General features: G+C 39.9%; 1 protein-coding gene across 3 annotated transcripts in view; it reads left to right on the forward strand.

Moving 5' to 3' along the window:
- LOC148678989 (NACHT, LRR and PYD domains-containing protein 12-like) overlaps positions 1-10,948 on the forward strand; it is a 29,512-nt gene that overhangs the window by 13,153 nt on the left and 5,411 nt on the right. For all 3 annotated transcript variants that reach the window (XM_088638222.1, XM_088638221.1, XM_088638223.1), the window contains exons 4-11: positions 101-124; positions 1,024-2,782; positions 3,957-4,130; positions 4,862-5,035; positions 6,258-6,431; positions 8,718-8,891; positions 9,746-9,919; positions 10,131-10,304. In XM_088638222.1, the coding sequence (XP_088494348.1) occupies positions 101-124; positions 1,024-2,782; positions 3,957-4,130; positions 4,862-5,035; positions 6,258-6,431; positions 8,718-8,891; positions 9,746-9,919; positions 10,131-10,304 (2,827 nt within the window). The remainder of the gene's footprint in view (positions 1-100; positions 125-1,023; positions 2,783-3,956; positions 4,131-4,861; positions 5,036-6,257; positions 6,432-8,717; positions 8,892-9,745; positions 9,920-10,130; positions 10,305-10,948) is intronic.

Genomic DNA, 10,948 nt, shown 5'->3' on the forward strand with positions numbered 1-10,948 from the left:
ACACGTGTTGTAATTATCATTTATTCAGGAACAATTCCTTCCAAAAATGAAGGCACTGTATCAGCATGTAAGATTTATCAATCATTTTGTTGTCTTTCAGATGAACAACAACTGACGATTTCAGGTAATAACCAGTCTGGTTTCAGATAAATAAATCACTGAAGCCTCTGTTGTTATTGAATGCATTAATGCTACATAACTATCTTTTCTGTAGGCAGGCCACATAATGATGAATTCAGGATTTAATGGAAACAGTAGTAGGGGCAAAAGAAATATATTGTATATTAATTGTATGCAGGCTGTGAATCCATGTGCATGTTTAAGGTTAAGGTTCTAAAAGAAAACATTTTTCTGAGCTTCTTAAATTGAACAGCTAACAGGTATACAAATGACCTCTGCACAAGTCCTCTGCTTGGACTTATATCTATACAGCTGCCACTTTTATCAAAAGCAACTTATGGTACATCTACACTCATTTATACAGTTGGGGGTTTTACTGGAACTATTTCGGTGAAGAGCTTTGCTCAAGGTGCAATAGCAGGATCTCATCTGAAATTTGAACCCACAACTTTAATCAGTTCTCCATTTTTTATATGTACAGTAAAGTGACTTAAGTAATGATTGGTGTATTGTGAAAAGGTACAGTCCCTCTTTGCATAGTATACTTCTGGGACAGGGTTCATGTAATATGACCCTAAAATGTATTACTTGTAAGTAGTAGAAATACATAATAATGACAGCCCCATAGTTGTCTCGCAGTCATGTAGCAGAGAACTAACACTAGGGGTCCTTCTAAAACCCAACAGAGTGAGAGTAAAACTAGACATGTTATAGAACATTTTAATACCCATGTGTAACTTGAAAAATAAACAGTAATATAAAAGTTATTTTACAAGTACTACAACTGTAAGCTCTGCTAATAACTATCATACTGTACTGTCCGTACTTTTAAAAGTACTGCTACTTCTCAGCTTGCTCTACAGTTTTTTTAAAGTAATAAATGTTTTCATTTCTTAATTTCAGATAAGCTCCTTGAGGATTTGAAAGACGTTCACAAATCTGCGCTCATAAACAAATTCGAACACGTATCTGATTGCATTGCTAAATACGGGAAACAGCCCCTTCTCAAAGACTTGTTCACCGATGTTCTGGTGACTGAAAGTGGAAGTGGCGATGAGACATTAGAAAGGAAAACGTCCTGTTCCTTAAAGCGCAATGAAATTTTCAAATCTGAGTGTGAAAGGAAAAATGTTAGGACTGTACTGACAAAGGGGATAGCAGGGATTGGTAAAACTGTCTATGTGCAGAAATTCATTTTTGACTGGGCCTCTGGAGAGAGCAACCAGGAGTTTGACTTTGTATGTGTCTTTCCTTTCCGTGAGCTCAACCTGCTCAGGAAAGAAATTAGCCTCGTCGAGCTCATGCAACAGTACTACCCACACATGAAAAGGTGTGAAAATATTTTGTCTGACGGCGTGATCAAATTCCTGTTTGTCTTTGACGGATTGGACGAGAGCAGACATCAGTTGGATTTTTATAAATGTCCGCCATTGGAAGATGAGAGGAAAGCCGCCTCTATGGATGTTTTGCTTACAAACATAATTCGGGGGAACCTGCTTTCTCAGGCATCCATCTGGATAACCTCCAGGTCTTCTGCAGCAAACCAGATTCCTGCTAATGTCATCAACAGGGTGACGGAGATACAAGGGTTCGATGACAAGGAGAGAGAAGAGTACTTCAGGAAGAAGTGCAAAAACACAATTTTGGCAGCCGAAATAGTGGCACACATAAAGGCACACAGGAGTCTGTATCTAATGTGCTATGTGCCTTCTTTCTGCTGGGTGCTAGCCTGTGTTTTTGAACAAACCCTTGCCAGAGATGGCAACAGTTACCTTCCAAGAACTTTGGCAGAAATATATACAAAGTTTTTGATAGTTGTTCTGACTTTCCAGAATCAGAAATACGACGATCAGAGAAGATGGACAGATTACAGCTTACTGGAGTCTAACAGAGATGCCATTCTTAATTTAGGAAGGCTGGCATTTGAACATCTGGAAAAAAGTAATGTCATTTTTTATGAGCAGGATCTGATCAAATATGGCATTCTTATGAGCCAGCCATCAGTATTTACTGGGGTGTGCAAAGAAATATTTCTTGAAAACTCGGTATCATTGCAGGAAAGCGTCTACTCATTTGCACATCTGACACTCCAAGAATATTTTGCGGCCCTGTATGTGTTCATCAGTTATCAAAATAAAAAGCTAAATGTGCTTAGAAAGACCAGAGATTACACTTTCAGCTGTGTTGCTGGACAGCCTAGTTTACGGGATGTGTTTAGAATAGGACTGAAAAAGTCTCTCCTCAGTAAAAGTGGTCATCTTGATGTCTTTGTCAGGTTTCTGTTAGGCGTCAGTACAGAACACAGCCAAAATCTATTAAATGGACTTTTATTAAACACAGAAGACAATTCTGATGTCATTAGTCAGACCACCGAATACATCAAGGATTTAATTAGGAGCGACATCTCTCCTGAAAGATGCATCAATCTTTTTCATTGCCTGAATGAGCTAAATGACAACTTTCTTGTGGAGGAGCTGAAAACGTCCTTAAACTCAGGACAGCTTTCAAAGGCAAAGCTTTCACCATCGCAGTACTCAGCGCTTGCCTACATCTTCCAGATGTCCCCAGGTGAAACTGATGAACTCAACTTGCGCAAATACCGCCTTCACGAAGAAGGTGTTATCCGAATGTTACCCGTTGCAAAGCTTTACAAGAGACTAAGGTAAGTTTTGCTCCCGAACCAGAAATGAATGCAAGTATTGTGCATGTAATTCCAGATACAGGTAAACATTTTTCATTAATGGATAACTGCTGGATCAGGGATCATTATTTTGAGCTGCTGTTTGTAGTACAGAACTGCTCCAAGCTCACATACATACATTTAGTGTTTCGAAACTGAATGTCTGGAGTCATCCAAATGTATTGCATGATGAGAGGTCAGAGATTCACAAACCGGATACAAAGCCATTTAGAACAAGCAAAATTATATTCTAGTATAGCAAAAGTATAGTTAAATATTATAGTATAGCGAAATTATAGTATTTTATATGATAAAGTTATATTTATGCCAGCAGCCATATCACCCTACAACTCACAACTGGTGGCCCACTGAAGCTCAGCAGGTGTGAGCCTGGTCAGTACCTGGATGGGAGACTCCTGGTAAAAACTAAGGTTGCTGCTGAAAGAGGTGTTAGTGGGGCCAGTTAGGGGCGCTCACCCTGCGGTCTATGTGGGTCCTAATGCTCCAGTATAGTGACGGGGACACTCTACTGTAAACAGGTGCCGTCCTTCGGAAGAGACGTAAAACCGAGGTCCTGACTCTCTGTGGTCATTAAAAATCCCAGGGTGTTTCTGAAAAAGTAGGGGTGCTATTCTGGTGTCCTGACCAAGTTTCCCTTTGGCCTTTACCAGTCATGGCCTCCTAGGGGTCATGGCCTCCTAATTGGCTTCATCACACTCCTCTCCTCCCCACTGATAGCTGCTGTGTGGAGAGAGTACTGTGAGTGCAGTATGGGCTGCTGTCACATCATCCAGGTGGGGCTGCATGTTGGTGGTGGTGGAGGGGAGAAACTGTTACCTGTAAAGCGCTTTGAATGGAGTGTCCAGAAAAGCATTATATAAATGTTAGGATTATTATTATATTCCAGTCTGTGTCTGTGAGTCTTTACAAGGGTATAAATAATATACTGTAAGGGTCTCAACCCTTCCGAAGTATGTACATTTTGCTGTTGTGAGCTTGGGTACTGTCGAGACGGCAGTAGCAGTTAATTCACGTTAAAAAGGAGACCATATCTGCACAGCAGACGTCAGCCTAAACCTCATGAGCAAACGGCAAATGTTGCAAGTGTTACTAGAGACAATTAATCCGCCTGTGTTTTCCCACGCGGCCCGTGCAGTGTGGAACAGTGTTGCCTCACGGCCAGAAGCTGCGTGGATCTGGCCTTCGTCCTCAGATCCCACCAGTCGCGGCTCAGACAGCTGGAGCTGGGCTGGAATATCCTGCAGGACGCTGGCGTGAAGCTGCTGTGTGCTGGGCTGGCGGATCCAAGCTGCAAGTTACGAAGACTGGGGCGAGTATATGGAGCAGGCTGGAGATGCGATCTCGGCTGTTTGCTATTCATATAATTACTAATGGATGCGGACAGATTTTATTACCTCTTTTGCACCTCTCACTTTCCATTTCATATTAATCCTGTGCTTAGCTTTTAGCTCAAATACCTTTACTAGTGATTGAAGAGGTGCAAGGTCTTTTCACAGATAACATCTGTTCATCGTATGAGGAGTGAAGCAGGTTGAAATGAACGAAATTTCAATTTTTTATGTTTAGCCTCACGTATGTATTTGAGATTAATTTCATGATTAACATAGTGTACTTTTCCAAGCCCTAGGGGTGGAGGATGAAAATGTAAAAATCCCAGGAAAATATGCAGCACTTGGGGATTGGTTTGCTTTCTGTTGCAATACCATTTTATTTGATTCTCTAAATAAATTACATTTCAGTCAAAGCTTGGACATTAGTAACATACAGTATTTGTGAGTTGCAGACCTAACAAACCACAAGGGCACCAAATTTCATTTCCTGTTCTGTCTTCAAAATAAAATTACGTACACAAGGGTATGCTCTGCTTTACACTTATTCAGATGATTCATTTAAAAACTTTTCAATCAAAATGCAACTAATCAGAGTAAATTTGAGAAGGAACCTTACTTTAAATCTGTTTAAAACAAAAGCCTAGAATCGAAGTCCTGAAATGACGCTTTACCTAGACCTGTATTTGAAACAATTGCACAATCCCTGCAGGCTAAAGCAATGTGGTCTGACGAAAGTGAGCTGTGAATATCTTGCGTCCGTTCTCTGTACAAACCATGCAAGTCTGAGGGAGCTGGAACTCATGATGAATCAAATAGAAGACGATGGTTTAAAGAAACTGTCTACTGGTCTGACACATCCCAATTGCAAATTACAGAAACTGGGGTGAGTATCAGTGCTCGAGGCTGACTCGGTCAATTCTTTGTTAATGTGTAGCAAATCAAAGCACAAAGCAGCTCTTCCAGATCACAGCCAAAGGTATTTAAAAAATACTTTTCTAGACTTTTCTAGACTGCCTGAAATCAGATCAAGGGCAGGTGCAACCAGGCAGTATACATTAAAAGGATCATATCAACATGTACTCTCAATATAACTCAAGGCACACTTTGTTCTCTGGACCTCCTAGGAGGGTAGAGCATGCAGAGAAAAATGTTGTTCTTGTATTTAGACAAAACAAGAGCATTACTAAGCTAAAGAACTTATAATTGTTCACAATTGTATTAATATCCAGTATTTGCTTTGAGGTAGTGTAGATATTCCACTGATCTGAAGCTGTGAAATACAGAAGAGTGTCTGCTGTTGACATTTTTAAAGGTGTCTTTGAAATTGCTCATTGTTTTAATTGAAATTCAGCTTTGTAGAAACACTATTTCTGATTTATTGATTATGATTTATATATGAAGTATATATTTTTCACTTCGTTTCATTTAACTATTCCTTTAAGTAATTGGTAGTGTTTTCATGGTGATCTAGTAACCCCAACTGCAGTCTTTATGATATAATTAAATAATCAAATTAGTCAAAAGCTCCATTTATTTACCTGCTTTACCCTTAGAAGGGTGGTGATCCTTAGAGACTAACCAGGAAGACACAGGGCTGAATGGAAGGGCTCAAAGCGCCCACCCATTGCAGGCAACCTGCACTGGAGTCTGTTACTGGACTGAGTCAGTTAACCTGGAAAGCACCTCTGAAGACTAAGGGAGGAAACCTGAGGTGCCAGAGAAAACTCCAGCTGAGTTAATAAATACAAGGGGAACATGCAGAATCCACCCACTAAGAGACAATTATGAATGTAATATCCTGGAGCTATAAAGTGTCAGTGTAACCCACAGCACCACCCAATACCCATATCACCATTCATTTACATGATTAGTACATAGCACATGGACATTGTACACATGTCAGGTTTATATTAATAAACTAATACAAATTTTCATTTAGAATCATTTGCTGTGAGCTCTAAATAGTCCCACGAATTGCAGAGGTTATGATTAATGCGTTTAATGTCATACTCAGAGAATGCATCAGCATTTTCTCTCTTTGAAATGTAGCCGTGGTTTGAAGATTATAAAGAGAGACATTCTGAGCTCTTTCCTTGTTTCTCCAGGTTAAGGCACTGTGGTCTTACTGCTGGCAGCTGTCAGTATCTGTCCAGCAGTCTCTGCAGAGTCCAGTCCAGTCTGAGGGAGTTAGTGCTTAGCAGGAACACTGTGGGGGATGATGGAGTAAAGATCCTGTCAGAGGGACTGAAGGACCCACAGTGTCAGCTACAAACACTGAAGTAAGGGGGTGAGACTTTATTTCCTAAAAACAGTAAATACCAATGTCCCAATATTACGACTTGGGAAACTGTGCTATTGGTGGAGCTGTATATCAGGTAAGACAAGGTTCTTTCTTAGCCATTGAAGATTCCATGGCAGAGCTTTTAAGAGTGAAAGTGTTAAATCTGAATTTCCACACTGGGCTTACACAATCTGGCCTCAATCTGTGATTCAATAGGGGAAGCAATTTCTCACTTCTTTACTTGACCTGCTGTGTTGTAGGACATCTGGCACATACAGTAATGGCTGCTGCACATCACTCAGGTGGGTGCACGACTTCAGTGAAGAATGAGTCAGTCCCCTTTCGTAGGTACTGTAAAGGTATTTAGAATAAAGCAACATTAAATCCATTTAAGATCTGCTTAAACTTCACAATACTCCAGTAAAACCACATTAAGAATATAATGTTCAATTGTGTTCATTATCATAAAGAAACAATATTCATTTTTGATAACCATTCATAATATTTATAGTCTCAGAGGGTTATTGTATCTGTACAGCTTAACAGACCAAAAATTATTCAACACAGAATGAAAGGAAGAGAGTTAATTCAAGTATGTAGAATCCTATATAAAGTATAGGGTGTATTAAAAGGGTGTATTAAAAGAATAGGCTCAGGGGACTATTTCACACTCAGTAATAACTGATACAGACACCAGGACACAGCTGGAAACTAAAAGTTAATCTATTTTAGATGGGGGATAAGAAAAAATCCTTCAGACAAAGAAGGGCAGGCACCTTTTAAGAAACAGTAGCTGATACACTTTTAAAAAAGATGAGACGAATGACCTCCCCTCACTTGCCAAGCTTCTTATTCTTTAACTGGATTTCTGCAGTGGCTAGACACTCCTGCCCCAACCAGAAAACATGAACCTCATCATTTACTGCTCTGTTTACACAAGACGTAGCTCATCACTCTGTAGCTACATGTTGCCTCTTGATTGCTACTCACCATCATGGGCTTGAGTTTCACAGGTACCGTATGCTGTGACACTCAGATTTACTTGCAGATTGATGGTAAAACATACAGTATATGCACAGAACATTTTTAGAATGTACAGTACTGTGATGAGACTGAGACTATAATTATAAGCTCGTAACATCAAGTTCCCAGTTTGTAAGTATAGCGTTGTTATTCTATTCCAAAACTGAACCTTTGATGGAGGTTTTGACAGAGCTTTCTTGTTTTTCTGCATAACATTGCTTAGGGAACATCCTGGATCTGTGTGAAGTGTTACAGGCATTTATTCAATAATAAGTAATATTAATTGCTTACACTTATGTAGCTCTTTACTGGACACTCCACTCAAAGCGCTTTACAGGTAATGGGGACTCCCCTCCAGTCCCCAGCCCCCACCTGGATGATGTGACAGTGCGCCAGTACACTCACCACACGTCAGCTATCAGTGGGGAGAAGAATAGAGTGATGAAGCCAATTCAGTGATTAGACTACTGCAATGGCTTTCCTACTGAAGTATCTGCTGAGGTACTAAATATCCCTCAATATGAACAGATTTCTGTGGGTCACTTTTTAAAAAAAAGAACTTAGTATCGGCACATAACTGTCTTCCTTTTCTGCATATACTGTAGCTCCAATCCTTTGTAAATGGTATTGACCTCTTTAATTTCAAGTGGATGTTTCACTGCTCACATACAGTATTAGGCTCTATTAGTCAAGCTATGATTATCAGATTTTAGCTCCACTAGAGTCTAAGACTCATTCATTACTGTGTTGACAACCAGGCTGCTGTACAATGCATTGAGAACTCATTGCCCAGATCCTTTGTAGCCTCTGTGATTGTCATTTTTTGATGACTCTCTTAAATACATTTCCACTGCTGCTTTTATTATATAATGTCATTCTACTCTTGGCTTCATTGATCAGTTTATTGTGATCTTTTTGTTCTATTTAATTTTACGTCTGTTCTGTCACTAGTGAGCTGCTATCCTGCTTCATGAGGAATCCCGATCGCAGTCAGCTCGTGACAGATATTAATGTAATTACTTCTGTATTATAGTGCTCATAGCCTGTGCGCAGATTGCTTATAATCTATTTCATTGTTCAAGCAAAAAGGAATTCCAAATACCCAGCTGTTTCACAAATCTAAGTCATATCATTGTAATCGGGTAGTTATACTTTGATAAATATTGCGAACTGTAACTTATCGTTCTGTCGTGAGGCAGTTTTATGTTCAGAAATACTGTAAATGCTTATGATGCATAATGACTTACTCCTGTTTCTCCAGGTTAGAGGGATGTGGGCTCACCCCTGCATGTTGTGAAGACATTGCCTCAGTTTTCTGCACAAACCATTCAAGCTTGACAGAGCTGGATCTTAAAATAAATGGGTTGGAAGATTCAGGACTGGATATTTTGTGTTGGGGACTCAGGAATCCCAACTGTAAAATAAAGAACCTGGGGTAAAGAGCAATAAATAATAATGATTAATTGATGTTAGATATTGTTGTCAAACAGCAACAATACAGTACATACATGCAACATACATACAGTACAACATCTAACAATGGCACTGCCCAGAGTTAGGCCTGAATCATTTTCCAGTATCACCGAACAACATCTTAGTGCTTTAGCCATAGAGGAAAAAGTTCTGTTTATTCAGACAATAATGATGACTATTCACCTTACTGTAACACTTTATAACAGTATAGAAGGTATAACAGTGGTAGAAGACAGGCTGTAGTATTTTCTACTCTTCCTTATTCATTAAAAATGAGCACTTCTACTACCAATGAAAAATCCTGAGGGTAAGGGGTAACTACTTTTGCCATGAGCTGCACAAAGTACTGCCTAGTGAATGTCCTGTTGCTGCCACAGTAGTCTCTTTCAGCAGCAGGGACAGAGGAACGAAGCAGTTAAACCTTTAACTTTTCAGGATTTAACAGCCCACAGTATATTGCAGCATGCAGTTTTGCAGTATATTGGAAAAATACTGAAGATCACACATGTTAGCTAGTATGGAACCAGGGGTTTGTAACCCTCATTGCGTGGGATCAGTCAGGCAAAGTTTCTCACCCCTAATGAGAAAGCCGCAATGTTGGGTATCTAGTAAATGTCTTATTGGAATGTACTTTGGTACATTATTCCAATATGGAATAATTTGATATTATGCAATATCTTTTGTCATCAGCACCGCCATGATAGTCATTTGCAGTAGAAGTGATTATTAGATGAATGCCCTTTGAGGGTCCTGGCTGACTAATTTTGATGTGCAGGACAGCAACGGTTAATGCACTATATGGTATGCTCTCTGCAGGTTAGAATTCTGCAGATTAACAGCCAGGAGCTGTGAGTCTCTAGTTTGTGCTCTTAGTGCCACCCAGTCAAATCTGCAAGAGCTGGACCTGAATGCAAACAACCTGGGGGATTCTGGAGTGGAGTTTTTGTCTGCTGGACTGAAGAACCCTAACTGTAGACTACAGACACTTAGGTAAGGATTGCATTTCTTCTGCTGTAAGCCAAACCATTGATTAGAATGAGTTACAATGGGACTATTGCATTTTTAAGTTGTCCATCTGGACAGAACCCGACTCTCACTGCAATGTGTTGACATCTTCAAGACCCACGTAAAAAAGAGATAAAAAAACATGCGGTACTGCTAGTAGATGCCCGGCCTGTTGCTTATTGCTTTTGTTTTCCAGATTGAGGAGTTGTGGTCTGACTTCCAGAAGCTGTAAATATCTTGCCCTGGCTGTTGGCATGTTTGCCTCCACGCTGAAAGAGCTGGACCTCAGTGATAATGAGATGGGGGATGACGTGGTGGAGTTTCTGGCTGTGGCAATGAAGAACCCAAACTGCAAGTTACAGCAGGTCTGGTAGGTATGGTTATTGAATGTCTCTTTTAGAAAGGGAAACTGACTAATTTTAAGATCTAATTGAAGAGTTTTGAGTGGGGAGCTGCGTCAGCAAGCGTTGGCTGCAAAAGAAAAAGTAATGGTTAATTCCACACTGAAAAGTCCAAAGAAGAAACCCAATGCTTCATCTGTTGAGCCTCCTTCTGGTGTTGCATTTCTAATACTTTAATTAACCTTTAATTATTTCCTATTTTCAAATCTGAATTACACTTATAAGTGTGATTTTTAGGTAATATAAAGAAATTAATATAAAATTGAAGAGATTTAATTGAGAAACAGGGGGTGGCATGATGGTGGAGGGGTTATCATTGCTGCTTGCAGGGGTGGGGTCCTGGTCCAATTCCTGGGGTGCTGTGTGTGTGATGTTTGTGCCTTTGCTGTGCTGTGTAAAGCAATGTTGTGTGTGTGTGCATTCAGGGTGCAGAGGAAGGGAGATTGGAATAATAAATTCCTTATTGGCACATCCGACTGCATCACACTCAATGAGCCCCTGGAGCTAATTTGTACTGAAACTATTTTTTGGAGAGGAAATAATTAAGCTGTTGGAAACAGATAGCAGGATGTGAAACAAGTTAATATTGAAGGAAGAAGCACACTCATACTGT

The sequence above is a fragment of the Lepisosteus platostomus genome, chromosome 1 (assembly GCF_059453375.1).
Source record: "Lepisosteus platostomus isolate fLepPlt1 chromosome 1, fLepPlt1.hap1, whole genome shotgun sequence".
NCBI lineage: Eukaryota > Metazoa > Chordata > Actinopteri > Semionotiformes > Lepisosteidae > Lepisosteus > Lepisosteus platostomus.